Below are 27,472 nucleotides of genomic sequence, written 5' to 3' on the forward strand. Positions count from 1 at the left end.
TCCCTGGACTAATCAGTAACGCATTTATCATCTCTTTAATAGTTCAGTTTCTTGCGTTCTGTAGCACCAATAGATTGTGGTGAATATGGTGCAACCGTTTGAAGAATTATACCACTTGTGTTGCATGATTCCTCAAACGGAGCTACGTATTCGCCTCCTCTATCACTTTGAATCATTTTGATTTACAATCCAAGTTGATTCCCGACTTCGTTCTTATAATTTTTGAACAATTCAATTGCTTCATCTTTACTTCTTAAAATATAAAGATATCAACATCTTATGCAATCATCTTTGAACGTGATAAAGTATTTTATACCACTTCTAGTTTGCATGAATTTTAAATCACATACATCAATGTGAATTTTCAAGGGGTTTCATGTTTCGTTCAATATAATGAAACGATAATCTAGTCATTTTCGCCTCAAGACAAATCTCACATTTGTTTTGGGTATTGACTTCTTTTGTCTTTAGTAATCCAAGTTTACTAAACTTTTATAGCGATAGGATTCACATGTCCTAATCTATAATGTCACAAATAGGAGGAAGTATTGACATTTTCATTATTAGCCAATGGCTTTTCAACACGGCGAAAAGCCGATACACTTTGTTTAAAAAGACCCTCGGTTACATAACATTTTCCGATGGATTTTCCAAACTATATACACATAGAACTTATCAGACTCAAATACAAGTTTAAACCCTTATATACAAGTATTGATCCAAACTAGGTTCTTGTGTATGTCAGGGATATGTACCACCACTTCCTTCAGAGTGATGGTCACGTCAGACGTCATCTTGAGGACCACATCTCCAACGTCGACACATTTGGAAGTGGCTTGGTTCCCCATGTTGAGCTTCCTCCCCTCAACAGACTTGTAAGTGAAGAACTTACTTCTATCGGCACACACGTGGGCAGTGATGCTCGTGTCGATATACCAACCACATTTGTTCTCGACGTGGTTGACTTCCCAGTTACCATGACGGCTATGTTGCCTTTGGCATGTTTGATGAAGTTGGCTCGACCAAGCATCTTGGTTGGTGGCTTCATTCATGGAGTCATCTGTCTCCCGACATTTGGCCGGGTGCCAAATATCTCCCGCATCTCCCAGGAGTCGGATGGGTGCAAGTTTCTCCCGACATCTCCCGTGGGATGGACGGGTGAAAAATATCTCCCGACATTTTTCAAGACACTGACGGGTGTCAAACGTCTCCCGATATTCTGGAACGACGTGTGCCAAATGTCTTTGACATTTGCTAAGGCACGAACGAGAACAAAATATGTCTCCCTATGTCTCCCACCGAACGGGGGACCGGCGTGTGCCAAATGTCTCTCAACATTTGCTAAGGCACGAACATGAACAAAAAATGTATTCCCATGTCTCCCGACGAACGGGAGACCGACGTGTGCGAAATGTCTCCCAACATTTGCTAAGGCACGAACGGGAGCCAAGAGTCTCCCTATGTCTCCCGACTAACGGGAGACCAACGGGTGCAAAATTTACTCCAGACATCTCCTAAGAGACGGACGTGTGCAAAATTTCTCCCGACATCTCACATGGGATGTACGGGTGCAAAACGTCTACTGAGATTTCCTAAGGCACGTATGTGAGCCCATGTCTCCCGACGAACAGGAGATCGACGGGTGCAAAATTTGCTCCCGACATTTCCGACGTCACAGATGTGTGCCATACGTCTCCCGACATATTCTCATGCATTAACGGGAGCGAAATGTCTCCCGACGTTTTGAAGGCAGAACGGGTGAGAAATGTCTCCCGTCATTTCCCATGCCACGGACGGGAGTCGAATATCCCTCATGTCTCCCGACGACCGGGAGACATCCCTTGGGACCTGACGTGTGCCAAATGAATTCCAACATTTTCGAAGGCACGAACGGGAGAAAAACGTCTCCCATGTCTCCCGACGAACGAGAGACGTTCCTTGAGACCAATGGGACACGCCTAACGACCCTATGTCCCTATCAATGGGAACGACGGGAGACGTCCCGTAGGACTTATTGACCATTCACATTTACGAGGTCTCTCCCCCACATTGGAGTCAGTCGTTGTTGATCCCAAAGGCTTCAACTCTCGTGTTGGACCAGACGGTCCCAACACTTAATCCATTAGAAGATTCTATGGAGCCACTAAACGTGGAACCCCCCGTTTTCGTGTTGGCCCCTAAGGTCCTAACACACGTGTTGATCCCGAGGCCTCAACACTTGATCCGTTGGAGGATCTCAAGGAACCACTAATAGTGGAACCGTCAATTTGCGTGTTGGCCCCGAAGGCCCCAACACTCGTGTTGATCCCAAAGGACTCAACACACGATCTATTGGAGGATCTCGCGGAACCGCAAAAAGTGGAACCGTCTTTCTTCGTGCTGGTCCCGAAGGCCCCAACACCCGTGTTGACCTCGAAAGGTCCAACACTCGATCCTATCAAGGATCCCATGGAACCACTTAATGTGGAACCATCGATGCCACTCAAGGTGGATGCACCATTCGACCCAAATGGGTTTGTGAGCGCTCAAGGCGCTTGGGTAGTCAACGGTAATGATGTGGACTCGACGAGAGTCATGGTCATAGCGGGGACCCGACGGGAGTCGTGGTCATGGCGGGGACCCGACAGGAACCCGGCGGGGGAATAGTGGGCACGTCAGTGTTGGAGTCGGGGAAAGCGACGACGGGGAACGCAGCGATGGGATCCATCTCCACGCTAAGGTATTAGTTTCGAAAGTTTTAGATTCAATTTAAAGTCCAAACTCCTTCTTCAACGGCAAGTATATCTCGTCTTGCGATTGTTGGTTGGAAAATGATTGACTGTAATACAAAGATACACTAACCGGGCAATACAACCCAATGAAGAATAGAGATTAAACGGAAAATAAATTGAATTGAAATTACAATGAAGAATTCGAAACAATAAACCGTAAATAAGTTGTAAGCCGAGTCGAGGAGTCCTCTTTCCGCAAGACGAGATACGCCCCGGTAGTGCTCTCGGTTTGGCGTGTCGTCCCCAAAGATAAAACGGCTTCGTCTTGTTCGTTGCAGCACCGCAGACGGAACAAGCTCCGGCGAACTAGATGATGGCGAGGGCAGAGCTTTGACGGGAAGACTATGCAGAGACAGGGAGAGAGCTATGACAATGTGTTGTGTGTCTAATGACCTTGTATGAAATGCATGGAGTGACTGCCTATTTATAGGCCAAGTCCACCCACGGGAGCATTGATGGAGTCAACAGCCAATATGTGTGTCATGATGGCTTGACTGTAACCGCCGGGGGTTACTGAGTGGTGCACTAGCTAGTGGGAGATGAAGAGTCACGACGCACCTAGACATGCTACACGACGGGATACACCATGGACCGTCCGGGTCCATCGGGGACCTTTCGTCTCCCGTTATACGTCGGGGTCCAGCGGGACCTTTTGACTCACGTTGTGCGTCGGGGTCCAGCGTCGGGGTCCAGCGGGGACCTTTTGTCTCCCGTTGTGCGTCGGGGTCCAACGGGACCATGACGTGAACCAGGACCCGTCGGGGATATCGTGGAGTTTGGGGTGGTCTAAAAAGAACAAGCGGGGCACGAACCACGCTCAACGACCAGCTCCAAAGAACAGCCCAAAGACCACCCAAAGACCAATTGCCAAGATCCAAGATCCAAGGCACAAGGCACAAGGCACACGGCACCCGGCACCTGGCACCCGGCGCCCGGCGCAAGGGGCACGGGTCACGGGTCACGGGTCACGGGACACGGGACACGAGTCACGGGTCACGGTGCGCGGTGCGCGGCTTGCGGGCGGGCGGCGGCGCGCGCGCGTGGGCTCTTTCACCCGTTTTATTCCACGATAATTATTACACATAATGATTCATCTGATTAAATACTTCATCAAAGAAGTTTATCATCCCCAATGTGGGATAATTAACACATAGTTAATTAATCCTTAAGTCTCTTCACATAGCTCATTTCTAGCTTTATTGTGACCAACTTTAATATATTATTTCTCAATCACCGGGAATCGGATTTGAGAAAATGAATATACTACGGTCATCTACTCGGAACGTAGATCGACGTTATTGCATTTAATTTCACAAAATTAAATGTCTTATTACATTTATTCTTAGTCAAAAATCATTTGACCAAGCACGATTCCAACACAAATTTCTTTATTCCTAATCAATTGGATTACGCGTAGATTGCAACTATTTTATCAAACGTGACATTGACTTATCTCTTAAAAAAAAGAGTGAACTGCACCAAAAGGCTCTGACTTTTCGCCTTGTAACATCAGAGGTCCCTAACTTTTAAAAATACCACGACAGGGATCTGACAAAACATATAATCACAAATCGTGTATATTTTGCCATTTTTCGGACGAAAATGCCCAAATGGGGTGAAGGGCAGTTTAGACCTTTTGATTGCATTAGGCTGCACCCCTATGACTGCATTTGCAGGTGCGGTCTTGTCAAGCACCTGTGTAATCATAATTCCATTTATATTTTTCAATTCTGTTTCATTATTTCTTCCCTCCATTTTCGTTTCATCTACCCCTTTCAAGTTCTACTCAAATTCTTCTTTCTCTCTCAAAACAGTATACGCGATTTTACCTTCTTCGGCATCGGGCAATTTAGGGGATTTCATATCTTCGCCAGCCGTTCGGGATCTCGAATTTAGTGGATTTCATCTGGATTTTGCTGAATTTAGGGTATCAAAGAGGGTTTTAGGCGATTTCCGTTGGAATTTTATTTTACAATTGTTGGTTGATTTTTTTTGGTTGTATGGTTACTGTCGGGCATTTGAAAATTATTTTTGCAATTCTTGGTCGATTTGATTTTTGTATTGTCAAACTGAATTGAATTCAGGTCGTTACGCAATGTCTTCTTCTTCTTCTTCTCAATCGTTCGGCTCAAGCTTCAATTGGAATTGGCCTCGTCCAGAAATTGTGAAGTGTAATCACGATCTTGAGACCGAGCTCGTTACATCTAGGACGGCTGCTAACCTGGGTAGACGTTACTATCGCTGCCCTATATGGAAGGTTAAAACCATGTATTTTGATTGTGTTGTCCATTAATTTTGTTGGCATAAAGATTAATGAGAAATTATTATGCAGGACGATGACTGCAAGTTTTTTCGATGGTTTGATGCGAGTCTATCCCCAAGTCAAGACAGTTATTTTCAGAGAGTGAAACTTGAGCGAGACCAATTCGAAGCTGAACTTCGAAGCAAATCTCTACTCGAAGGTGTGCTGCACGAGAAATTGCGCTTGAAAACCGTGGAGTTTGAAGACTTGAAGCTACAACTGGGTATGAAAACTGAAGAGTGTGATGCATTGGCGGTGAAAATTGGTCAGATGGCAACAACTCTCCGACGCTTAAAAATCACAATCTTGTTCTTATGTATTGTAATTTTTCTACTGTTATAACAATGCTATGTCGTGTTCACTCCGTGGTTCATTTCTGAAATCACAAACTGAAATCCTGATTGACTACGCTTTGCTTTGTTGCTATTCATTTATGTCTGAAAGCCACGAATGAGGTTACACAACTATGACTGAAATCACAAACCATGTACACAAATGAATACTACCAAACTGAAATCACAATTGAAGTTACTCAAATATGATTGAAATCACAAACCATGTACACAAATGAATACTACCAAACTGAAATCACAAATGAAGTTACGCAAATATGATTGAAATCACAAACCATGTACACAAATGAATACTACCAAACTATCACTGAAATCACAAATGAAGTTACTCAAATATGATTGAAATCACAAAGCGACGTACGCTATCCACAAAAATATCACCACCAAAATTTTTCCACAGAACTTTACTTCCACCAAAATACTAGTCTGTTACAAAATAGTCTGTACCATACAAATCATACTATTCATATCATCACTGACACAAATTGTTCAACCCATCCGAAACAAACCAACATTAATAAGTAAAGGCCATCAATCTTGATCACCGCGGCGGCCGCATCTCTGAGGATGAGTCCTTGTCCGACTGCTTGGTCTCGGATTCGAAACATTAGGCTGCAACAATTAATAGTGTAGTAAGTATACATGCTTAAGCACTGTGTACAATTACATAATATAGTTGCATATGCTTACTGCATAGTACCTCTTGGCGTTGGGGATTGTTTGACGATTCAGGTAAAGTACTGTCACCATGTTCACGCGAAGTCTCCCCAACCTGAGAACGGGCATCTGTCCGAGGATCATTGCTGCATGTCCTCCTATTATGACCTTCTAGACCGCACCGACGACATTTCATCACGAAGGTGCGACGCAATGACTCACCTCCATCTGCATGAAGACGAATCTGGGGCTCCTCACGTCTCAGTTTCTTCGGCCTACCACGCTGTCGCTTTGACCTCGGGGGCGCCATTTCCACTGAACCATCCGCAGTACTCTTCGGCCAACTGGCTACCCCATTGATGGGGTAGAGGACATTCTCGTACAGCATGATCATTGTTGACTTCAAATAGTATCGGGAAACGAATCGCGTCACGTCGTCGCCATTCTTGTTGATAGTTGCGATAGCATGCGTGCACGGGATTCCGGTTAGCTGCCATAATCTGCAAGAACAAGTAAAATCGCGCATGCTGACAACATATTGGCCAGACGGCCCAGACACTTGGTACGAAGACTGTCCGTTCCATGTAGCCCTCCACGATGAAGCCCTCGCGAACCACTTATCAACAAGCTCCTTGATAACAGGCGGGACTGCGTGCTCGTAGCTTTTGATCCATTGGCCTCTGATCTGAATTCTTTCCATTTGACTTGTTCGAATGTCCTCCAACATGCTGATAATTGCTTTCTCGCGAGCCAATGCAATCTTCGAATTGAATGACTCACAGATGTTGTTCAGGATCACATCACAACAGGTGTGTGGAGAGAAAATGGCCTTGACCCACTTTTCTTTGGGAGCTACTCCAGAAAGCCACTGGTGTGCACTGGGATATTCGATTTGCAAAGCATCCATCAAAGCCACATACTGTTCGAGGGTGGTACTCGAGACAATCTCCCACAACCGGTCTTTGAAATCTTCACCAACAAATCTCTTCTTAAAATCGTTGTATATGTGCTGAACACAAAAGTGATGCTCGCTTTGTGGGAATTCCTCAGCAAGCAACTTTGCAAGGCCCTGATGCAACACAACAATACATTACCACAAAATCACAGTTCAGTACATAATTTATTAAACAAATTACAAATAAAAGTAAATCACATATCACGTACATGATAAAATATTGGAATAACGGATGGCCTACCTTTTGTTGGTCAGACATGAACACATAACGTGGCCCATTTGCATGCAAGTTTAGGTCATCGGCCAAGTACTCCACGAACCACTTCCACTGGACATAACTCTCGGCCTCAGTCACCGCCCAAGCAATCGGCCACCAGCCATTGTTGGGATCAATCCCTATTGCTGTCATTAGCTGGCCTTTGTACATCCCTCGCAAGAAACAAGCGTCGAAGAAGATAATCGGGCGACATAACTCCTTCCATTCTTTTTTCAGTGGCCCTAGAAAGCAGTAAAACCTCATGAATCTCGGTCCAACGGCACCAGATTCCCTCATATTCTCATAATGTATATGAATGCTGGATTCAGGGTGCGTCCGCTCCAATTCAGCTTTATAGTAGAACAAGTGTCTGTATTGGGACGCCGCAGAGCCGAAAATGCCGTCCACTGCGTTCTCTCTGGCCCGATATGCCTTCATCCTACCTATCTTCAGGCCAAAATCTTCATCGACGCATTGCCGTATAGTTGCAAGCGGAATATGAGGGTTAACTTTGATCTTTTCCATATAACGTTCCCCTAGCCACTTGGCCGTCAGCCACTTCGAATCCAATACTTGAGAGCATGTATGCGCGTGATCGCGTTGCATATTCAACACTACATAATCATGACCATTGTGTATTTCGTGCTTCCTCAAGTACACATACCAATCACATCCTTGCCCTTTACAAATCGCACGAATTTTGTCGCCGTCGTTTCTTTTCACGTGCACCCGCCTTCTTGACATTATTGCGTACTGCCTCAACACGTCATAAAAGAAATCTCTGTGCTTAAAAACATCACCAGGCTTCCACACGGGAAGCTCATTTCTGACGAACTTGAACGGGGTAAACTTTATGCCGTTCTTCTTCAATGCCTCCAAACCCTCCAAATCCTGAAGGTCATCAACATCTTGTAGCTCGTCCGCAAGTTCTTCCTCGAAAAGTGGGTTGTTTGTCATGGTCCTCTTGTCCACATAGGGCGAAAACTTCCTCCGTCGTTTTTCCCCTGACCCCCCTGACCCATGCTCACCCTGCTGGGTTTCGCCTTCAGGATAGACTTCGCCATCACCCGGCTGCTGTACATTCTCTGGGTTCTGTCTCGCTTCTTGTTGTTGGAAAATGGATTCGTAATATGAGGTGAAAAGCTGCTCATCTCGACACATGTTTGCCAACGAGATAAAATTGTCCAACTCATCATCTTCATTATCAGTCGGCGGTCCCTCATTATGTAGATGGCAGCCATCCGGAATGTACTCAAACGGCGGCTCCTGAGGTTCTACTCCAAGACCATCATGTACTTCCGGTCCACCATGCACTTCAGGCACAACATGCACTTCGGGACCATCATGCACTTCCTGTCCACCGTGTTCCATGGATGGACGTTCAAGTCCGGACATTATCAATTCATCCGGAATCTCCTCGATAATGGGTGCTTCCGACTGCACTTGACGTTGAGCTTCGGCTGAAAAATCCAGGGTCGATTTGTACACATTATCGTCAACATGTTGAACATCTTCACTATGAGAAGATTGTCCCATATGCTTTAACATAAATTCACAAATTAACACCATGCATACAATCATAAATCACAACTCAATTACAATAGGTTAGGTATGCACTAACCTCAGCCACGCTATCAACAGGGTCTACAATTGCATCGGTTTTATGATGCCCAATCTGAACAAATTATGAAATCACATATGAATACCAAACATAAACAACAAATCACAAACATGTACCACCGTCGTGTACTAACCTCTGCATGGCTAACCTGTTCACAAGTGTCTACAACCTCAGCCTCAGGTTGTATACCGTGTTCACCATGGCTAACCTGTTCATTAACGTCTTCAACCTCAACCTCAACTCCACATTCGCATTCATGGACATCTCCTTGTCCAACAACACCAACCACTGGTTCATTCCCTTCAACATCAAACACAACAGCTTCTCCTTGCTCTGCACTACATGATGCAAATGCATCCATCAAATTCTTACGGGCAGCCTCCTCTTGCCTCTTCCATTCGCGATGTTTGTCTTCTAAACTCGTGGTCAAATACTCTTCAAACTCAAGATCCCTAGGGTACCACTCAAGCAACAGTAATGGTGCCGATGGTTTCCTCTACTCCTCCTGGTGTTGTTTCTTCCTTTTCGGTTTACTCTTCGGCACAATTGGGTTCGGTTCGTTAAGTTCTTCAATGACCACAGTGGGCTTTTTACTAGCATTCACAAATTTTAGCAACTCATCCGCTTCTTCTTTTCGCTTCTTCAGCAAGGCGGCCGCCTGTGTTATCTTGACAACATATATGTGAACTAGCTTTGTGCTAGTAGCCGCGACTTTGAGAAAATGACCCAGATGTGCATCGTCAATTATGGGCAGCAATGGGCCTCCTATTTCCAAGCCACTACAACCAGCACTGTACGTTGGATGAACGTAATAGTGCTCACATATGAGCTTCCTATTGTAACCCAACCGCACTACCATGCCTGCCAGATCTACGAAATCGAACTGACGAATCCAGCAATAGTCAAAGAATGTCAATTGCCCCCCAACATACTTCTTCTTTCCATTGATTTCGAAGATTGACCCTCCGTGATGAAAACCGACGGAAAACATCCCGGGATGGTCCCCTGTTATGGTTTGTACAGAGTTAGCAAACGTCCAAATTTAAACCAACTTTTTTCACATATAAAGTCCTAAATCACAGTCCAAACAATTTCCCAAACGAGGACATCAAAACAGTTTCACAAATCAACCAATTTTCGGAGCCCTAAATCACAATCAAAAACCTTGAAACCAATTTTAAATTTGAACTTACTATATTCTTCTTCCGAATAGAAGAAATCAAGCAGAGGATCGCGAATGCTCCACGTTTCTAGGTCTACGTCGATTATCTCCGGTCCCCGACCCCTTCTACTGTGTCTAGGTGATGCCGGAGGTGATTGTGACGAAGACGATGGAGTCGCCAGCTTCTTTTTTCGCCTAGAAGAACTACGAGCGGAGGACGCTCCAGCAGCACTTCGTCTCCGTTTTGGAGCCATTGATGAAAAGGATTAAAATGGCGTGAAAGGCAGAGGCGATAGGCAGAGGCTAATTATTTTGGCGAAATGGCAAATTGATGAAGTGAAGGTGGAATTGGAGGGAAAAAATATAGAGAAGCCTGGCGAAATGTTTTGGAATGGAAAAAATTTGTGAAATTTCAATGCAGGTCCGATTGCAATTCATGCGTGTGAAAATAATAGGGGACAACAAGCAATGCAACCTGTCACACCAATTGCAATTCGATGTCCCGTCAACAGTGCTGCAGCTGACACAGCACTGACGGCCATGCAAAAGCCCGATTTTGCCCTTACAGGCCCTGAGGGTCTAATGGTCCGAAAAAACACGATTTGTGATTATATGTTTTGTCAGATCCCTGTGGTGGTATTTTTAAAAGTTAGGGGCCTCTGATGTTACAAGGCGAAAAGTCAGGGCCCTTTGGTGCAGTTCAACTCTAAAAAAAATCCTCGCGACCAAAAATTCCAAGCATAGTTAAATGTGCTCGGAAAAATATCGAGCACCTTACCTTGTGCTCGAAAAAATACCGAGCACATCTAATTGTGCTCGGATTGCCGAAAAACATGTATGTTTACTTGCGAGAAATTGCAAGTACAATCAACGTGCTTGGTTTTGGTAATTTAGTCATGGGACTATGGCGCACCAAAAGTGCTCGGCCTAGTGAAGTATCAATATTTTTCTCCAATTGTACGAGCCAATATATGCGCTCGGAAACAAGCAAGCACCAAAATGTGCTCGGGATATAAAAAAAATACTTGTGCAATTATTTAACAATTTCCCATCTCGGCCTTGTGAATTATTAATATACTTGTGTTCACCAATATACTTAGTGAAATTATTCAACAATAATAACGTCAAGCCTTTTGTTCTCGAGCTCGGTCTTTATATTTTCACCAATACTTGCGAGCACCATATCGCCGAGCACCTTAAAATGTGCTCGGGATCTAAAGAAGAAATATACTTATGGCAATTAACAATAATAATCTCCCTGGCCATTCTACGTGTACAGATTTAAAGTTAAGAGTGAACTACAAAAATGGTCCCTAGACCATGGATTTATCTCGCCCATAGTTCCTGGGCTTTAAAAATATCGCCAATAGTCCATGGACTAAGAGTTTGTTTCGAAATTGGTCCTTTTAGCTATTTTTAATCCGAAAATGTCCTTTTGAGCATTTGGGAAATTTCGTCTTTTCACATTTTAACTATTTCAATATGATATTATTTCAATGATGTACTAAATCTGATATTATTTCAAAATTATCTTTTTCTTCCATTTGTCATTCTTCACTTTGTTTTTATTTTTTATTTTAATATTAGATTTACTTTTATAAAATTAAATTTAAGATTTAGATTTTTAAATACCAATAAATTATTTTTAATTAAAATTATTAATTTATGTATTATTATAAAAGAGTTTTGTGTGTGTTGGATACATAGTTTTATTTCTATATATATACTATGAGATGAGAAAGAATACATAATTAAAATATTAATTAAAATAATTTATTGATATTTAAAAAATCTAAATTTTAAATTTAATTTTATAAAATTAAATCTAATAGTGGAATATAAAAATAAAGTGAAGGATGACAAAGGGAGAATATAATTTTGAAGTAATAGTAGATTTAGTATATCATTAAAATAATATCATATTGAAACAGTTAAAATATAAAAAGATAAAATTACCTAAATGCTCAAAAACACTTTTTTGTATAAAAAATAGCTAAAAAGACTAACTTTAAAATAAACCCTTAGTCCAGGGACCACTGAAGATAGACCATAGCAAGATAAAATCATAATCCAGGGACCATTTTTATAATTAACTCTAGAGTTAAACGTAGTACTTAAAATTTACTCTGCATTCAAACTCTCCACCGCCGGTCTCTCTCTCCTTGCTCCGGCGCCGCTCTCCGCATTTCGGTAACGACGCATACAATCGAATACCGCCGCCGCCGATCTAGGCTTTTCTCCTCCGCCGCACACAATCGAACACCAAGCCTCCTCGTTCCGCCGCCGCTCTCCGCTTTTTCCACCGCCGCACACAATCAAACACCAAGCCTTCTCGTACCTCCGCCGCTCTCCGCTATTCTCCACCGCCTGTTTCTCTCAAGCTCCAAGTGATGGGGTACGAACTAAACCCTAATGGCAAGCCCAATAACAGTGACGGCCCATCAGCCCAGAGCCCAAGAAAGAGTATCTGTTCGGCACCAAAGAGTTCGGCACGACCAAAGAGTTCGGACTCAGCCTACAGCTCGGTAAAAGCCGACCAGTCAAGCTCTCCTCTCAGATCGGCAAGAGCTGATCGGTAAAGTCCAGCAGTTCGGTCTCAGCATTCGACCGAACTAGGAGTTAGTGGACTCATGAAAGGCCTCCACGACCTCCACTATACCCACGATCTATTTAGTGGTACGAAGCAGTTATTGAGCAGTTATTGCTCACCCACGATCTTGTTAGTGGGGCTGCAAACCACGATCCTAGTTCAATGTATAAATAGAACTTAGATCAGATAGAAAAGGGTTAAGCTCTCTAGAGATAAAAATATCATATAGCAAGTCTGTGTTGTAAGCTGTAATCCCAGATCAAGCAATACAATCTTGCCCTCCCTTCTTCCCGTGGACGTAGATTTACTTCAGTAAATCGAACCACGTAAATTCATTGTGTCGTAGTCTTTATTCTCTACCAGCATTTACTAACATCAGAAATTCGCGGATTCATCACTGGCGCCGTCTGTGGGAAACAGAGAACAAAATTTGTGATAAAGCGAATTTTTGATCCATTTTTTCCACCCAAAAAATGCATACCAGATCGCAGAGTACCCGTATTCCTGCCCGTGAGAACCAGGAGGAAGCCAATCCATCCCATAGGTCTGGAAAACAGCCTAGGGATAAATCCACTACCAGTTCTCATGGCGAAGGAACAAGCCGCTCCAAAAATCGTCCCACTGAGTCTTCCCAGCAGCCCGATTTGAATGAGGCTGTCAAGCAGTTTTTGGCGGCGAAGCAGGAGGAATTCTTAGCCTTCCTGCAAAAAAGCCAAAAGCAGCCGGAGACGAAAACGGCGGATTCTCCTTCTCCCTCCGCACAAGAAAGTCACTACCGCAGTAGTGTCGCATCTCCCAGGAGAAAGAATCCCCGTCCCCAACATGTTCCAGTTCCTCCTCGGTATCGGAATCACAGGAGAACTCAATCTCCTCCATACCGACGAGATATCGGATTCGCCGTGTACGGAGCACTGAAGACTCCGTTCTCGGACGACATCACCCGAACTCCCCTACCACAGAACTACCGAACTCCGTCGATGACTTACGACGGGCTCGTGGACCCTCACGATTTCTTGGGGCGCTATCAATATAACATGGCGAACCAGGGTCTCAACGAGGTCCACATGTGCAAGCTGTTTCCCGAGCTGCTCATCGGGAACGCGAGAAGGTGGTTCGATAGCCTCCCCCAGGGCAGCATCAGATCTTACCGAGATCTAATGGATGCCTTCCACAGGAGGTTCTTTCAGAAAGCGGAAGCCCGAATCACTTCGGCTCAGCTGCTCTCCATTCGTCAAGGTCGCGACGAAAAAATCAGCGACTTTATGACAAGATTCCACAAGGAATGCCTGCAAGTAGACGATCTCAACGATCTGCTTGTCATCTCGGCATTCCAAAATGGAATCCTGCCCGGAGCTCTCTACAGGAAGCTCGTTGAGTGCGGTCCGCAGACAGCTCAGGAAATGTGGGACATTGCGGACCAATACTCCCGGGCCGATGAGGCAGACCGTCGCAAACGGTCGTTAGACAGCTCATCGACCCGAGGAGACAGAAGGAAGCCCGATCATAGCGATCAGGGGCATCCTCGCCGGACTCCATTTGAAAGAATTCAAAGGGCTCCGGTGCAAGACAGATTGGGACCCCGTCTCAATCCCGAGAAGCCGCCCGCTCAGTTCGTACCGCTGAACAAGCCGAGAGCGGAAATTTTCGAACTGCACTCTGACCTATTCGAAAAGCCAAAGCGGATGACGAAATCAGCCGCGCGCCGACCACAGGATAGCTACTGCTCCTACCATCAAGACCACGGTCACGATACTGAGGAGTGCAGAAACTTGGCTGCAGGTATCGATGTTCTTGTGAAGGCAGGGACATTGAAAAAATACCAAAGCAAGCAGCCAAAGAAGAATAAGAAGCAGAGTGGTGCGAACTGCGCTCCTCAGAATCCGAAAAGGCAGCCGGATCCCGAAGACGATGACGAGCCGCAATATGATGGAGTAATCCAGACTATTGACGCTCTCCCTGCCGGGAAGACCAAGTCGTCCCTAAAGTCAGAGCGCAGAGGCTCCAATCGAGAGGAGCCAACGCATAAAAGGCTGAAGCAGGACGAAGTGATTACGTTCTCGGATGCTGATCCCGTCCCGGCCATCTCTCCTCACCAAGACGCCATTGTCATCCAAGCCGGAGTGGCAAACAAACTGATCCACAGGGTGTTTGTGGATACAGGAGCGTCGGTTAGCATTCTTTTTAAAGAGTGCTTTGACAAACTAGAAGTGGACCCAGCTCGGCTCAGTCCGGCTCCGCTTCCCCTGAAGAGCTTCGCCCAGGAGGACACCCGCCCTGAAGGTATTATCAGCCTTCCGATCACGGTGGGGAAAGCGCCTACTAGCTCCAGTACGATGATTGAGTTTTTCGTGGTGAAAGCTCGGTCCCCGTACAACATCATCCTGGGAAGAGACTGGCTCAACACAGTTCGGGCCGTTTGCTCCACTTATCACCTCACCATCAAGATCCCTACTAAAGGAGGGATAGCGGTCATCCGAGGTGACCAAAAGAGAGCAAAAGAATGTCTGCAAATTGCGCTTAGAAGTGCCGAGCAGTCAGATCGGCACCACCAAGCATAGCAATCACAGCAGCCGGAGTCAGAGGCGATGACCGAAGTCATACCGGAGCCGAACTCGATGACAGTTCAGCTGTACGAAGACGATCCATCCAGAACGGTTAAGATCGGCTTCGCGGGAACGCCCCTACTTCGGGAAAAAACCATCCAGCTCCTCAAGGAGTATAAAGACGTCTTTGCATGGTCTCCGTTGGACATGACCGGAGTGCCCCCCGAGGTAATCACTCATCGGTTAAATATTGATCCTTCAGTCCGGCCGATAAAACAGAAGCAAAGACTCTTTGCGGCAGAACGAAGTCAAGTCATCCATGACGAAGTCCGTCAATTATTGAAGGCGGATGTGTTATTCGAAGTGAAGTATCCTTCGTGGGTGGCCAATCCTGTCATGATCAAGAAAAAGGAAGGAGGATGGCGGATGTGCATAGATTTCACCGATCTAAATAAGCACTGTCCCAAAGATTGCTATCCCCTTCCGAACATAGATAAAAAAGTAGAAGCTTTGATAGGCTTTGAAATTTTTTGTTTTCTTGATCTGTACAAAGGATACCATCAAGTTTTAATGGATGAGATTGACGCTTCAAAAACGGCCTTCATTACTGATTTCGGCATTTTCGCTTATAAAAAGATGCCATTCGGTTTAAAGAATGCCGGAGCCACTTATCAAAGGATGGTAGACAAGCTTTTTCAGCACCTGATTGGAAAGGAGGTCGAAGTGTATGTTGACGATATAGTCGTCAAAAGCAAAAGCACTTCGGAGTACGAGCACAACCTCAAGTCCACTCTCAACGTGCTCAAGAAAGCCAACCTCAAACTTAATCCCCAAAAGTGTACCTTTTTGGTAGATTCGGGAAAGTTTCTGGGTTGTTGGGTTTCAAAGGACGGACTCAAGGCAAACCCCTCAAAAGTTCAAGTCGTTCAGAACATGGCAATGCCGAAGTCCATACATGACGTGCAAAGGCTAACCGGATGTCTAGCCGCACTGAATCGATTCCTTTCCCAAGCAGCCGAAAAGCAACTGCCGTTCTTCAAGGTGTTGAAAAAGGCACCAAAGTTCGAGTGGGGAGCCGAGCAGAAAAAGGCCTTTGACGAGCTCAAAAGTTATCTAGCCGAGCTTCCTATTCTCTCTGCTCCAACCGAAGCCGAAGTAATATTCTTATACTTAGCGGCATCGGATCAAACCATCAGCGCGGTGCTTGTACGAGAAGAAGGCCTAAAGCAGCTTCCCATCTACTTTACAAGCCGAGCATTAAGAGGTCCAGAAACCAGGTATCAACCTCTGGAAAAGATTGCTCTGGCATTAGTAAATGCAGCAAGGAGACTGCGGCCATACTTCTATGCTCACAAGGTATGCGTCTTAACTGATCTGCCACTTCGGCAAGTGTTGACCAAACCAGAAGCATCAGGCAGAATCGCCAAGTGGGCTATAGAGTTGGGAGAGCACACAATTGAATATCTACCTCGGAAAGCCATCAAGGGACAAGCCTTGGCAGATTTTCTTGCAGAAGCGAAGTTCGATCAAGCAATTCCTGTTATTGCCGAACAGAAGAATTCTGCCAGTGCCGAACTAGCACAGCCCTTGGAATCCGAAGTAGAGCCGCCGGACTGCTGGAGCGGATTCGTAGATGGAGCTTCGAACAAGATGGGAAGTGGAGCTGGTATTTTACTTGTCGCTCCCGACGGACACGAGGTAGCCTACTCACTTCGGTTCCTATTCCCCACTACTAATAATGAAGCCGAGTACGAAGCCCTCCTGGCCGGACTCCAGTTAGCGCAAAGTCTGCTCGTCAAATCTCTCAAAGTCCATTGTGATTCACAAGTCATAGTAAATCACATGTTGGGTACAAGTGAAGCCCGTGACGAGAGAATGAAGAAGTATTTGGACAAAGCGCAAAGCATCAGCCGAAGTTTCTCCTATTTTCGGATAATCCGCATTCCCAGAGCGGAAAATAGCCGAGCAGATACCTTAAGTAAGTTGGCCTCAGATCCGAGCTCAAAGGCGGAAGAATTAATGCATCGAAGCATTGATGAAGCCGAGGTACATTCAGTATCCAGCTCGCCGAACTGGATGACGCCGATCTTGCAGTATCTGGATCAAGGACAATTGCCCGAGGATAAGAGAGAAGCTCGGAAGATCACGTGCCGAGCACTTCGGTACGAACTTCATGAAGGAGTCCTCTTTAGAAAGTCTTACCTCCAGCCGTTATTGCGGTGCGTAGGACCAGAAGAGACGGACTACATCCTCAGAGAAGTTCATGAAGGATCGTGCGGTAGCCACATCGGAGCCAGAGCTTTAGCTAAAAAAGTTATGAGATGGGGATATTATTGGCCAACCATGGTACAAGAGGCAGTGCAGCTCGTCAAGAAGTGTACGAAGTGCCAAATTCATGCAAATGTCCCAAGGATGCCGCAGACCGATCTATACACTATGCAAAGCCCTTGGCCTTTCATGCAATGGGGCATAGACATAGTGGGACCACTTCCTCAAGCTCCTCGGCAAATGAAATTCCTTATCGTTGCCGTGGACTACTTCACGAAGTGGGTGGAGGCTGAACCATTAGCTACGATAACGAGCTCAAAGGCATTGGACTTCGTCTGGAAGAACATAGTGTGCCGATTTGGCATACCCCACATCCTCATCTCGGATAATGGGACTCAGTTCACCGAAAAGACGTTCAAGAATTGGTGCCAAGAGCTGAACATTCAACAGCGGTTCACTTCGGTCTCCCATCCCCAAGCAAACGGACAAACGGAAGTAACGAACCGGATTCTGGTGAAAGGGTTAAAAGCTCGGTTAGAACAAGCCAAAGGACAATGGGTAGAAAATCTCCCTCAAGTCCTATGGTCCTACCGAACTACACCCAAAACCTCCAGCGGTGAAACTCCGTATAGTCTGGTGTACGGCACTGAAGCCGTAATTCCGGTGGAGATCGGCGTACCCAGTCCCCGAACTCTAAATTTCTCCTCAGAAATGAATGACGACGGACTGAGAGCAGAACTAGATCTCGCCGAAGAAAGAAGAGAATTGGCGTGCATAAAAGCAGCCAAGTATAAGGAGCAAGTAGCCCGGTATTATAACCAAAAGGTGAAAAAGCTTCAATTTCAAGTGGGAGATCTCGTCTTGAGAAACAACGAAGTAAGCCGAGCAGAAAAGCTGGGCAAACTCGAGCCCACATGGGAGGGTCCGTATCGGGTGTCAGAAGTCCTCGGCAAAGGGTCTTATAAATTGACTCACATGTCAGGAGAACAAGTACCCCGAACATGGCACGTCTCCAACCTCAAGAAGTTCCACTTGTAAGAGACAAAGTCCGGTCAGTCTGTCTTGTGTCTAGTTCGGTCATAGGGGTACATGTTTTTATTTGTTTGTTTTTTACTTGTACCTTTTACTTGTCGTTTTATAAAAAGTTTAAAGTTTTTTTTCTTTCATCTTTTTCATTTTTTCTCTATGTGTTTTGTCTCTATGTGCTTGTCGTCTCTTACAAATGGTACCAAGGTATATCGTTCTTTAAAGACTGATCCCCTTTTTAGATCGATTATTAAAGACTATTGTGAGTCCAAGCTTCTAAGGAGGATACAAGACCACAATTCAGCTTAACAAGCAGTCCGTCTGAAACGAACTGCAACAAGCCAACGACTGTGAGTCCAAGCTTCCAAGGAGGATACAAGACCACAATTCAGCTTAACAAGCACTTCGTCTGAAACGAACTGCAATAAGCCAACGATTGTGAGTCCAAGCTTCTCAGGAAGATACAAGACCACAATTCGGCTTAAGAAATAAGCACTTCGTCTGAAACGAATTGCAATAAGGGAAAGTCCGATCCACGCGATAAACCTCGCCGAATTAGGACGACCAAGTTCGGTCAAAGAAGTTTACCTCATAAGACCGAGGACGACCATGTCTAGTCAAAGAGGTTTACTGCATAAGACCACTTCGGTTAACTGGGAAAGTCCGATCCACGCGATAAAACTCGCCGAATTAGGACAAGGGAAAGTTCGATCCCGGCGACAAAAATCGCCAAATTAGAACACAAACCAAGTCCGGTCAAAGAAGTTTCCTTCAAAGTCCAAATACGAGTCCGATCAAAGAAGCTCACTTCATAAGACCGATGACGAGCACGATGAAATTGTTTCGCAGAGCTGTAAGTAAGCAGTGATAAAAGCGAAAGGAAAAAATTTCATTTATTAAATCTCGTTCGGCAGACAATTCAGCTCCCCTACGAGAAGGCATTACGCCATTACAAAGGACTATTCTACTGTCCTCGGTTGCTAAAGTTAAGCCACCTATCTGCAAAATCCTCTGGAAGCCGAGTTCGGTTGTTCCGAGCAGATGAAGAATAAGCAGGTCGACGAGATGCTATCCTCGACCCAACACCTCTTCCGCGAGCCCCAGAAGCTCTAACCCCTCGGCGATGAAGAGTCTCTGCAATAAGCATCTGCTGATCTTGCTCGCTCATAGTCACAACTCCTCGGCGAATTTCAGTCCGTCCCTGTCTTGACGATTCCGGTTGCTCCTGAGCCCGTTCTCGTCTTGACGTTTCCGGCTGTTCCGGAGTTCGTTGTTGACTTGGAGTAGGATTTTGAACAAGGGAACCAGAGGCTTGATCTGGAGTGCGAGCATCTGTTGGTGGGAAATGCCTAAGGAATCTCTCGATGGAGGGACGCCGGGAAAGAATGATGTCGTACCGAGAAGCCCAGCGCCGTAATGATTTCACAACTTGTTGGCAAGCCGAGCTCTCCAGCGCATTGTTCCTCCGGAGTACATGATATTCCTCCCACAGTTCGTCAACTCGACTCTGAACATCTGATATGGTCACTCCCCCGCGCACACGGATGTAATCCTCGTACGCAGTCCTCTCAGCAATGGTCGTATTCAGCTCGGCCTCCAGATCCTTCTTATCGGACTCTAAGTCCTTATTATCGGCCTCCAGCTTCACTAAACGAGCCAAAAGCTCGTCATTCTTCGTCTGATCGGCTATAGCTCTTTTCTCAGCTTCGTCTAAAGCCGAAGAGTACAGCCGTTTCCAGTGAAGTATCTCCATCTCCTTGAGTACAAAGCAGCTATATTAGTTCGGCAGCTGTACCGAGCAGATAGTAAAATACAACAGGAATAAAGGCGAGTACGAAAAGCTATACGAAGGCAAGTGTGGAGAATTTTTCATTCACAAGGAAAATTTTTTACACTGGGAGGGCTTCAAGGCCATTTTACAAGGAAGAAACTAGACTAAGAGAAGGGAGACGAAATCATACTCCGCCAGCTTCGTCTCCGGCTCCTCGGCCTGGTTCAGCTTCTTTCTCCTGAGCTACCTCAGCCTCGGCCTCGCATCCTGCCGGCCTCGCCTCCGCCTCCTGATCGGCTTCCTTCTCCGGATGCCCGGCCCGCTCGACTTCGGCCTCCCGCTCCAGCGGCTCGGCCTCACCCTCTCCGTTGTAAGTCGAAGCGGGTGAAACGGGTCCCACGGAGGCAAAGATAGCCTCCAGGTTCTCGTCCCGATCAGCTCGACAACTCCGGACTCGGTCTGCAGAAAGCAGGACCGAGGATGAAGCGAGCTCCTCAAGGAGCGGCAGATTCTGAAGCCGAGCTGCTATCTCTCGGCTGTACAGAGGCAGCACGACGTCGGCCCCCTGCTCGCCCTTATCGGTAATTAGCCTTACCAGACTACCGACAAAGGCCGAGAACTGGCTGCTCAAAAAGAGTTTCTCCGTGTAAACACGGAGAGCCTCCCCCTGGGCAGCCACGGCGGCTGCCTCCTTCTGAGCCTCCCGGTGCTTCGTCTGCTCTCGCAGGATGATGAGCTGGTTTTTGGCTGACCGAGCTTCATCCTGAGCCGAGATCCTAGCAGCTCGGGCCCTCTCAAATTTGGCCTCAGCCTGTTCGGCCAGACTACGAGCAAGATGCAACTTCTTCTGCATCTCCTCGTAGTCGTGGGATGCTTTGGAGAGCTCCACGGAGACGAGCTTCGCTCTCTGAAGATGAACAAGGAAAAAAGTCAACAGAAGGGCCATCAAAAAATGTGGAAAAGAAGCCAAGTCAGAAAGCTTACCTCCACAAAATTCGTCGGCCATTGAAAAGGCTCAGGGACGTGTTCCGGGATGTCTGCAACCACCTCGGAGATGACCAGGTCTTTCCCCGGCACTCTTGGGGACTCATGAAATTTCCCCTTCCCTTTAGCCGAAGACGGCTCCGGCTCTTTCGGATCCGAAGAAGAGGTTTTTTGCCTCTTCGGATTCTTTTCGGCTTTAGACGCCGACCGAGGGGCTCTCTGCCTCTCCGGCCCCACAAGCTCGGAGGATTTGCGGACGGCCTTGTTCAGCAAGTTCACTGTCAAAAAACAAAAAAAACAAAGTCAGATTTTCTTCGTTAAAGCAGTAGAGCATAAAGAAAGAGAAAGCCTCACCCTCGGCCTCTTCGTCCGAAGACGAGATGTCGAACATGACGTCGCCCTTGACGAGCTCAGACTCCGTGTATTGTTTCCTAACTATGGGAATCTTGTTGAGCTCGCCATCGAGCTCGTCCAACGGTTCAGGCCGAGGATGACGGATAACGGACTTCGGCCCTCTCCAGGGAAAACTAGGAGCCGCGGTCCTATCATAGTAGAAGAAGCGGTTTTGCCACTTCGGCCACTTCGTTTTACAAAAGGCCCTAAAGGGCTGTACAGGGATCAAGTAAAACCAAGACCCCTTCCTCTTAAATTGAAAGAATTTAAGGATCGCCTTCAAACACAAATCCCTTCCTAACCTACGGAGTTCGGCAGCGAAGGCCGACAAGTGCCTCCAAGAGTTCGGAGTCACCTGGCCTAAAGGAAGCTGAAAAAAATCTAGTAAATCTATAAAGGCAGAAGGGAGGGGGAAACGAAGCCCGCATTCTAAGCAGGCCTCGTACACGGTGGCGTAACCCTCCGGCGGGGAGTCAGCCCTATGATCACCGTCAGGTACCACCGCCTTCCCCCCAGGAAAAAAGTATTTTTCGGGTAGGGATATCACAGTATCCCTACTCAAAATACTATGGAAATACTCTACGGTCTTCTCCCCGGACTCTTTCCGGCCAGAAGACCCCTTACCGCCTCTCCTACCGCTACCCGACTCCGAAGAAGAAATAGAAGCCATTTTTTCTTACTTTTTGAACGTGAAGAAAGTCTGAAGAAGCTCTTGAAAGCGGAAGAAAATTTCTCGAGAAAGAGAGAGTATAGAAGACGCAACAGCAAAAGTGTTCAAATGAGGAAGAAAGAGCATATTTATCAGATTCGGGAAAGATTTCGAAATCGTTGCGCTGTTTCGAATCCCACCTTTTCAGGATTCAACGGCCGGATTTTACTGTCGCATTTAATGCAGGCACGCGCAAGGCACGTCCCCTGACGTCAGCCTCCCCCTTACCGTTATCCAGAATGCCGAAGTGAATCACCTCGCCGAAGTGATTCACTTCGCTTTTCGGGGGGGGTAGTGATGGGGTACGAACTAAACCCTAATGGCAAGCCCAATAACAGTGACGGCCCATCAGCCCAGAGCCCAAGAAAGAGTATCTGTTCGGCACCAAAGAGTTCGGCACGACCAAAGAGTTCGGACTCAGCCTACAGCTCGGTAAAAGCCGACCAGTCAAGCTCTCCTCTCAGATCGGCAAGAGCTGATCGGTAAAGTCCAGCAGTTCGGTCTCAGCATTCGACCGAACTAGGAGTTAGTGGACTCATGAAAGGCCTCCACGACCTCCACTATACCCACGATCTATTTAGTGGTACGAAGCAGTTATTGAGCAGTTATTGCTCACCCACGATCTTGTTAGTGGGGCTGCAAACCACGATCCTAGTTCAATGTATAAATAGAACTTAGATCAGATAGAAAAGGGTTAAGCTCTCTAGAGATAAAAATATCATATAGCAAGTCTGTGTTGTAAGCTGTAATCCCAGATCAAGCAATACAATCTTGCCCTCCCTTCTTCCCGTGGACGTAGATTTACTTCAGTAAATCGAACCACGTAAATTCATTGTGTCGTAGTCTTTATTCTCTACCAGCATTTACTAACATCAGAAATTCGCGGATTCATCACCAAGGTAACCCTAATTTCCTAATACTAATTTCCCTTTGCGTATCTGTTTTTGGTCTCAGTATGCATAGAACTGATGAATATTGCAATATTACGCTTGAATTAGTAAAATTGATTTGGAAACTGAGATTAGGGATTCAAGTTGATCGACTCCATCTCCTAATACACTTAACATAAAATTGACATGTGTGATAATTTTTATATATATAAAAAGCCTACTAAAACTCTTAACTATCCTAAAACATAGTACTAAAAAAAATAGACACATGGATATTCTTTACAAATAAAAAGATTAGACTAAATATCTCCAGAAAATCAGATTTACATTCAAAACAACCTTTCATATTCCATTTTCAAATCAGCATCTCTCTAATTTATTACTAACTTGAAGTAGTTCTCCTTTCTCCGCTGAAGGGTTGAAGCTCACAATATAGTATTAGATAAAAAGCATCCATAAGTAGTAATTGTTTAGAAGCATCCAGAAAAGGTAAAAACTTTGCATTTTTTTTCTGATTTCACGTGAAATGAGTTATGTTAAGCACAATTGTTTATTATAAACAAGTGGTTTGTGTTTGATAAATTGTTATATAACGTGTCTCTATAGCCTTTTGAACATAAAATCAAGATCCTAACTAAGTAGTTTTCTTAGTTATGTACTTAAGGTTACATAATAGAAAAACCAGAGAGTGAGAATGTTTAGAGTTCTTAAAGTGAAACATGGTGGATATTAAAATACCTTAGTTTAACAAAGAGAGGAGAAGTGAAACAGAGAGTGCGAGTGTTTTTTGCTTGTTTACTTTTTGTATGGTTGAATCTACTTGATTTGTGTATAAATTTCAAATGAAACAGTCTTTTTGCTTGTTTTTTGTAAAGAAGTTGATGTTGTTAGTGTTTGCTTTTCATTTTTTATTTGCAGGTATGGATTATGCTATATCACAAGACTTTATTCCTAAGATAGGAATGGAGTTTGAAACAGAAGTTGAGGCATATGATTTTTATATGAAATATGCTAAGGCAACAGGTTTTGGAACTCGAAGAATAGCTGCTCATAAGGATCGAATTACAGGCAACCTTTTGGACATTAGTTTTTGTTGTTGTAGACAAGGTTTTAGAGCAACAGACAATCGAGTTGTTACAGTCAAGAGACCTCGTCCTGAAATTAGGTGCGGATGTAAGGCTATGTTGAAAATCAACGGTAGATACAGTGGAAAGTTTCGTATTGTGAAATTTGTTGAAGAACACAATCATGATTTGTGTGATCCGGAAAAATCTTACATGTTTAGATGTTTTCGGCAAATGTCTAATGTCCAACAAACTCAAGTTGATGTTGCTCAAAGTTGTGGGCCTCCAAAGAAAACTCGGGATGTAATGGCAAAAGAATCCGGTGGAATTCAACATCTTGGTTTCACTCATATTGATTTGAAGAATTATTTGAGAACTAAGAGGACTTTGGAGATTAAACAGGGTGATAGTGGAGGTGTTTTGCAATATTTACAAAGGATGATCAGTGAGGATCCACACTTTTACTATGCAATACAGTTGGACGTGGAAGATCTAATTACCAATATATTTTGGACCGATGGTAGAATGATACAAGATTTTGGTCATTTTGGGGATGTTGTTTGCTTTGATACTACCTGTAGAAAACATCGGGATGGTAGACCAATTGCTTTGTTCGTCGGCGTAAATCATCATAAACAAACAATTTTGTTTGGTGCAACATTATTATACGACGAAACAATTGAAACCTTTGAGTGGTTGTTTAGTGCATTTGAAGATGCCATGATGGGAAAACGCCCAAAAACTATCTTAACAGATCAAGATCAAGCAATGAGCGCTGCTTTAGCTTCCAAGTGGCCATCTACTCACCATCGCTTGTGTGTTTGGCACATTTTTCAGAATGCAGCAATCCATCTTTCAAGTCTTTTTTCGAGTTTTAAGAACACATTTGCAGCTGATTTTAGTCGTTGTGTGTATGACCTTGAAGAAGAATCGGAATTCCTTGAGGCATGGAATAAAATGTTAGAGAAATACAACTTGCAAGATAATCAGTGGTTAACAAGAATGTTCTCTCTAAGGGAAAAATGGGCATTGGTATATGGAAGAAATACATTTTGCGCTGATATCATTACAACTCAACGAGGTGAGTGCATGAATGCCGTTGTGAAACATTTTGTAAATTACAAAAACAACATTGTTGAGGTGTTCCATCATTTTCAAAGGTTGATAGATGATCGACGCGAGAAAGAAGCTGCAGAAGATTTAAAAAATGCTCAAAGTTCTCCTTTCATGACTTTTCCGTTAGAAACACTAAAGCATGCAGCTGCTGTATATACACATAAGATATTTGCACTATTTAGTGAGGAGTTGAGGAAGGCATTTGAAAGCAAGATCGAGAGTGAGAGTGAACTTGGAAGTTCTAGGATGTATAAGGTTAGACCACTTGATCGGGCTAATGCACATATTGTCACATATGATTCCATTGAAGGTTCCATTTCTTGCAGCTGTAGAAAGTTTGAATTCTCGGGTATTTTATGCTCACATAGTTTAAGAGTCTTTACATTAATGAATGTCATTCATATACCTGATGAATATATCTTAAAGCGATGGACCAAACATGCTAAGAGTGGGATGACAAGAGTTTGCAAGGAAGGAGTTGTCGGTGTTGATGAAAAAACCCGAAAGAAACAGAGATATAAAGAGTTATGCAATTCATTCATACAATTGACAGTCAAGGCAGCCGAGAGTGAAGATAGTTATGCTTATGCCATGGAATGTCTCTTGAAGATGGGAAACGACATTGATGGAATGGTAGAGAAGGGAAAAAATGTTACTGTTGAGGCAAAGAAGGTCGGAGATGTAAGAGACTGAAGAATGCTTTGGAACAAGCTATCAGTAAAAAATGGAAACCAAAAGCAATAAAGAGTGGTTTGTAACCTTCTTCTACGCAGAAATTTGAAGGGATTGCACTCATCAATGATGAGTACTGGAACTTACTTGATAAATTTGGTGTAGACAGAGATGCAAGCTTGCTTGAAATGAAGAAGACCAAACTATGTGGATTATTGTTTTGCTATTTTCGAATTTTTCATGCACAAAACTAGAATTTTATTGAGCTTGAACTGGAAAAAATTTGATGAACTCAATTGGTTTGTTGTGAACTATTTTAAAACTTTATGGTCAATTTCATGATTTCAATATTTTTGCTGCTTGGAGTATATTTGAAATTTTGCAGTTGCTGCTTTGTGAGAAAATAATCCAGAAATAGTGATGCTTTAATGGGAGTAATTGATTGCGCAGTGCAGTTCTTTTCATAGACCAGAGTATATATGTACTGGAGTAATATTGTGATTGAAGGAATTTGTAAGTAGCAGTGAATTAGCGTCTTTAGCAACTTTGATTGTGTAATGAATATGTACTGGATTATATATGTAAGGAATTTGCAAGTGGCAATGAATTTATTGTGTAGTGTAGCTCTTTTCAGAAATTAGTTTTCAGAAACTTTAGCAGAGGGAGAACCAGCTTCTCGTTAGTGAAAACATTGGAGAGAAATTGTTCTGAATGTAAATCTGTGTTTTAGGATAGTTAAAGAGTTTTAGTAGGATTTTTTATATATATAAAATTATCCACATGTCAATTTTATATATTAGTGTATTTGGAGATGGAGGAGGAAATGGCATATGTGATTCTTACTGCAATTCGATTTATTCTGCTTGTTTTTTCTTGATTGGAAAATGTGGAATGCTTTCTCTCTCGTATCCAGGAGGTATATACAGTTAGTGATTCAATTTGTTCAGTCTAATCTTCTGAAATAGGTATATCATTATAAGATGCAATATCAGTTCATTTCAGTTTGAAACACAGCTGACATTTGTAGTTTGTTGGGAAAGGATTGGCTTATCATGGATGGGGATGAATTTAACTACCTTTATTATTAACATTTGACATTGGCTTATTTCATGGATAGGGATGAATTTAGCTACCACACAACCCCAGACGCAACAAATAGCTCATAATCTGGACTGCATTATTAGTTGTTTTCATCATCATTTTGTTACTCTATTTCAATTTCGAAGATCTTGGGCTTATGTTGATTTGGAATACTTGTAGGTCTATCTGGCAGCCACCGAGCATCGTACATTTTAAGTTTCCTTTCCATGGCACTTATTTGTTCTTCTTTATTTATAGATTTAGATTTTGACTTTTACTGTTATTTTTT

At 44.3% G+C, this 27,472-nt stretch overlaps 1 protein-coding gene across 1 annotated transcript; it reads left to right on the forward strand.

Annotated features, from left to right (window-relative positions):
* The first annotated feature begins 12,213 nt into the window (after window positions 1-12,213).
* On the forward strand, window positions 12,214-26,453 carry LOC121767444 (protein FAR1-RELATED SEQUENCE 5-like). Its single transcript, XM_042163708.1, has 2 exons — window positions 12,214-12,464; window positions 24,170-26,453. Exon 2 carries the CDS (start codon window positions 24,172-24,174, stop codon window positions 26,122-26,124), a length of 1,953 nt encoding a protein of 650 aa, XP_042019642.1. The 5' UTR covers window positions 12,214-12,464; window positions 24,170-24,171; the 3' UTR covers window positions 26,125-26,453.
* The last annotated feature ends 1,019 nt before the right edge of the window (window positions 26,454-27,472 follow it).

This window comes from Salvia splendens, chromosome 15 (assembly GCF_004379255.2).
Source record: "Salvia splendens isolate huo1 chromosome 15, SspV2, whole genome shotgun sequence".
Lineage (NCBI taxonomy): Eukaryota > Viridiplantae > Streptophyta > Magnoliopsida > Lamiales > Lamiaceae > Salvia > Salvia splendens.

Excerpts from the sequence above, each read along its gene's own strand:
- LOC121767444 (XM_042163708.1), top strand. The coding sequence starts at position 24,172 with ATGGATTATGCTATATCACAAGACTTTATTCCTAAGATAGGAATGGAG.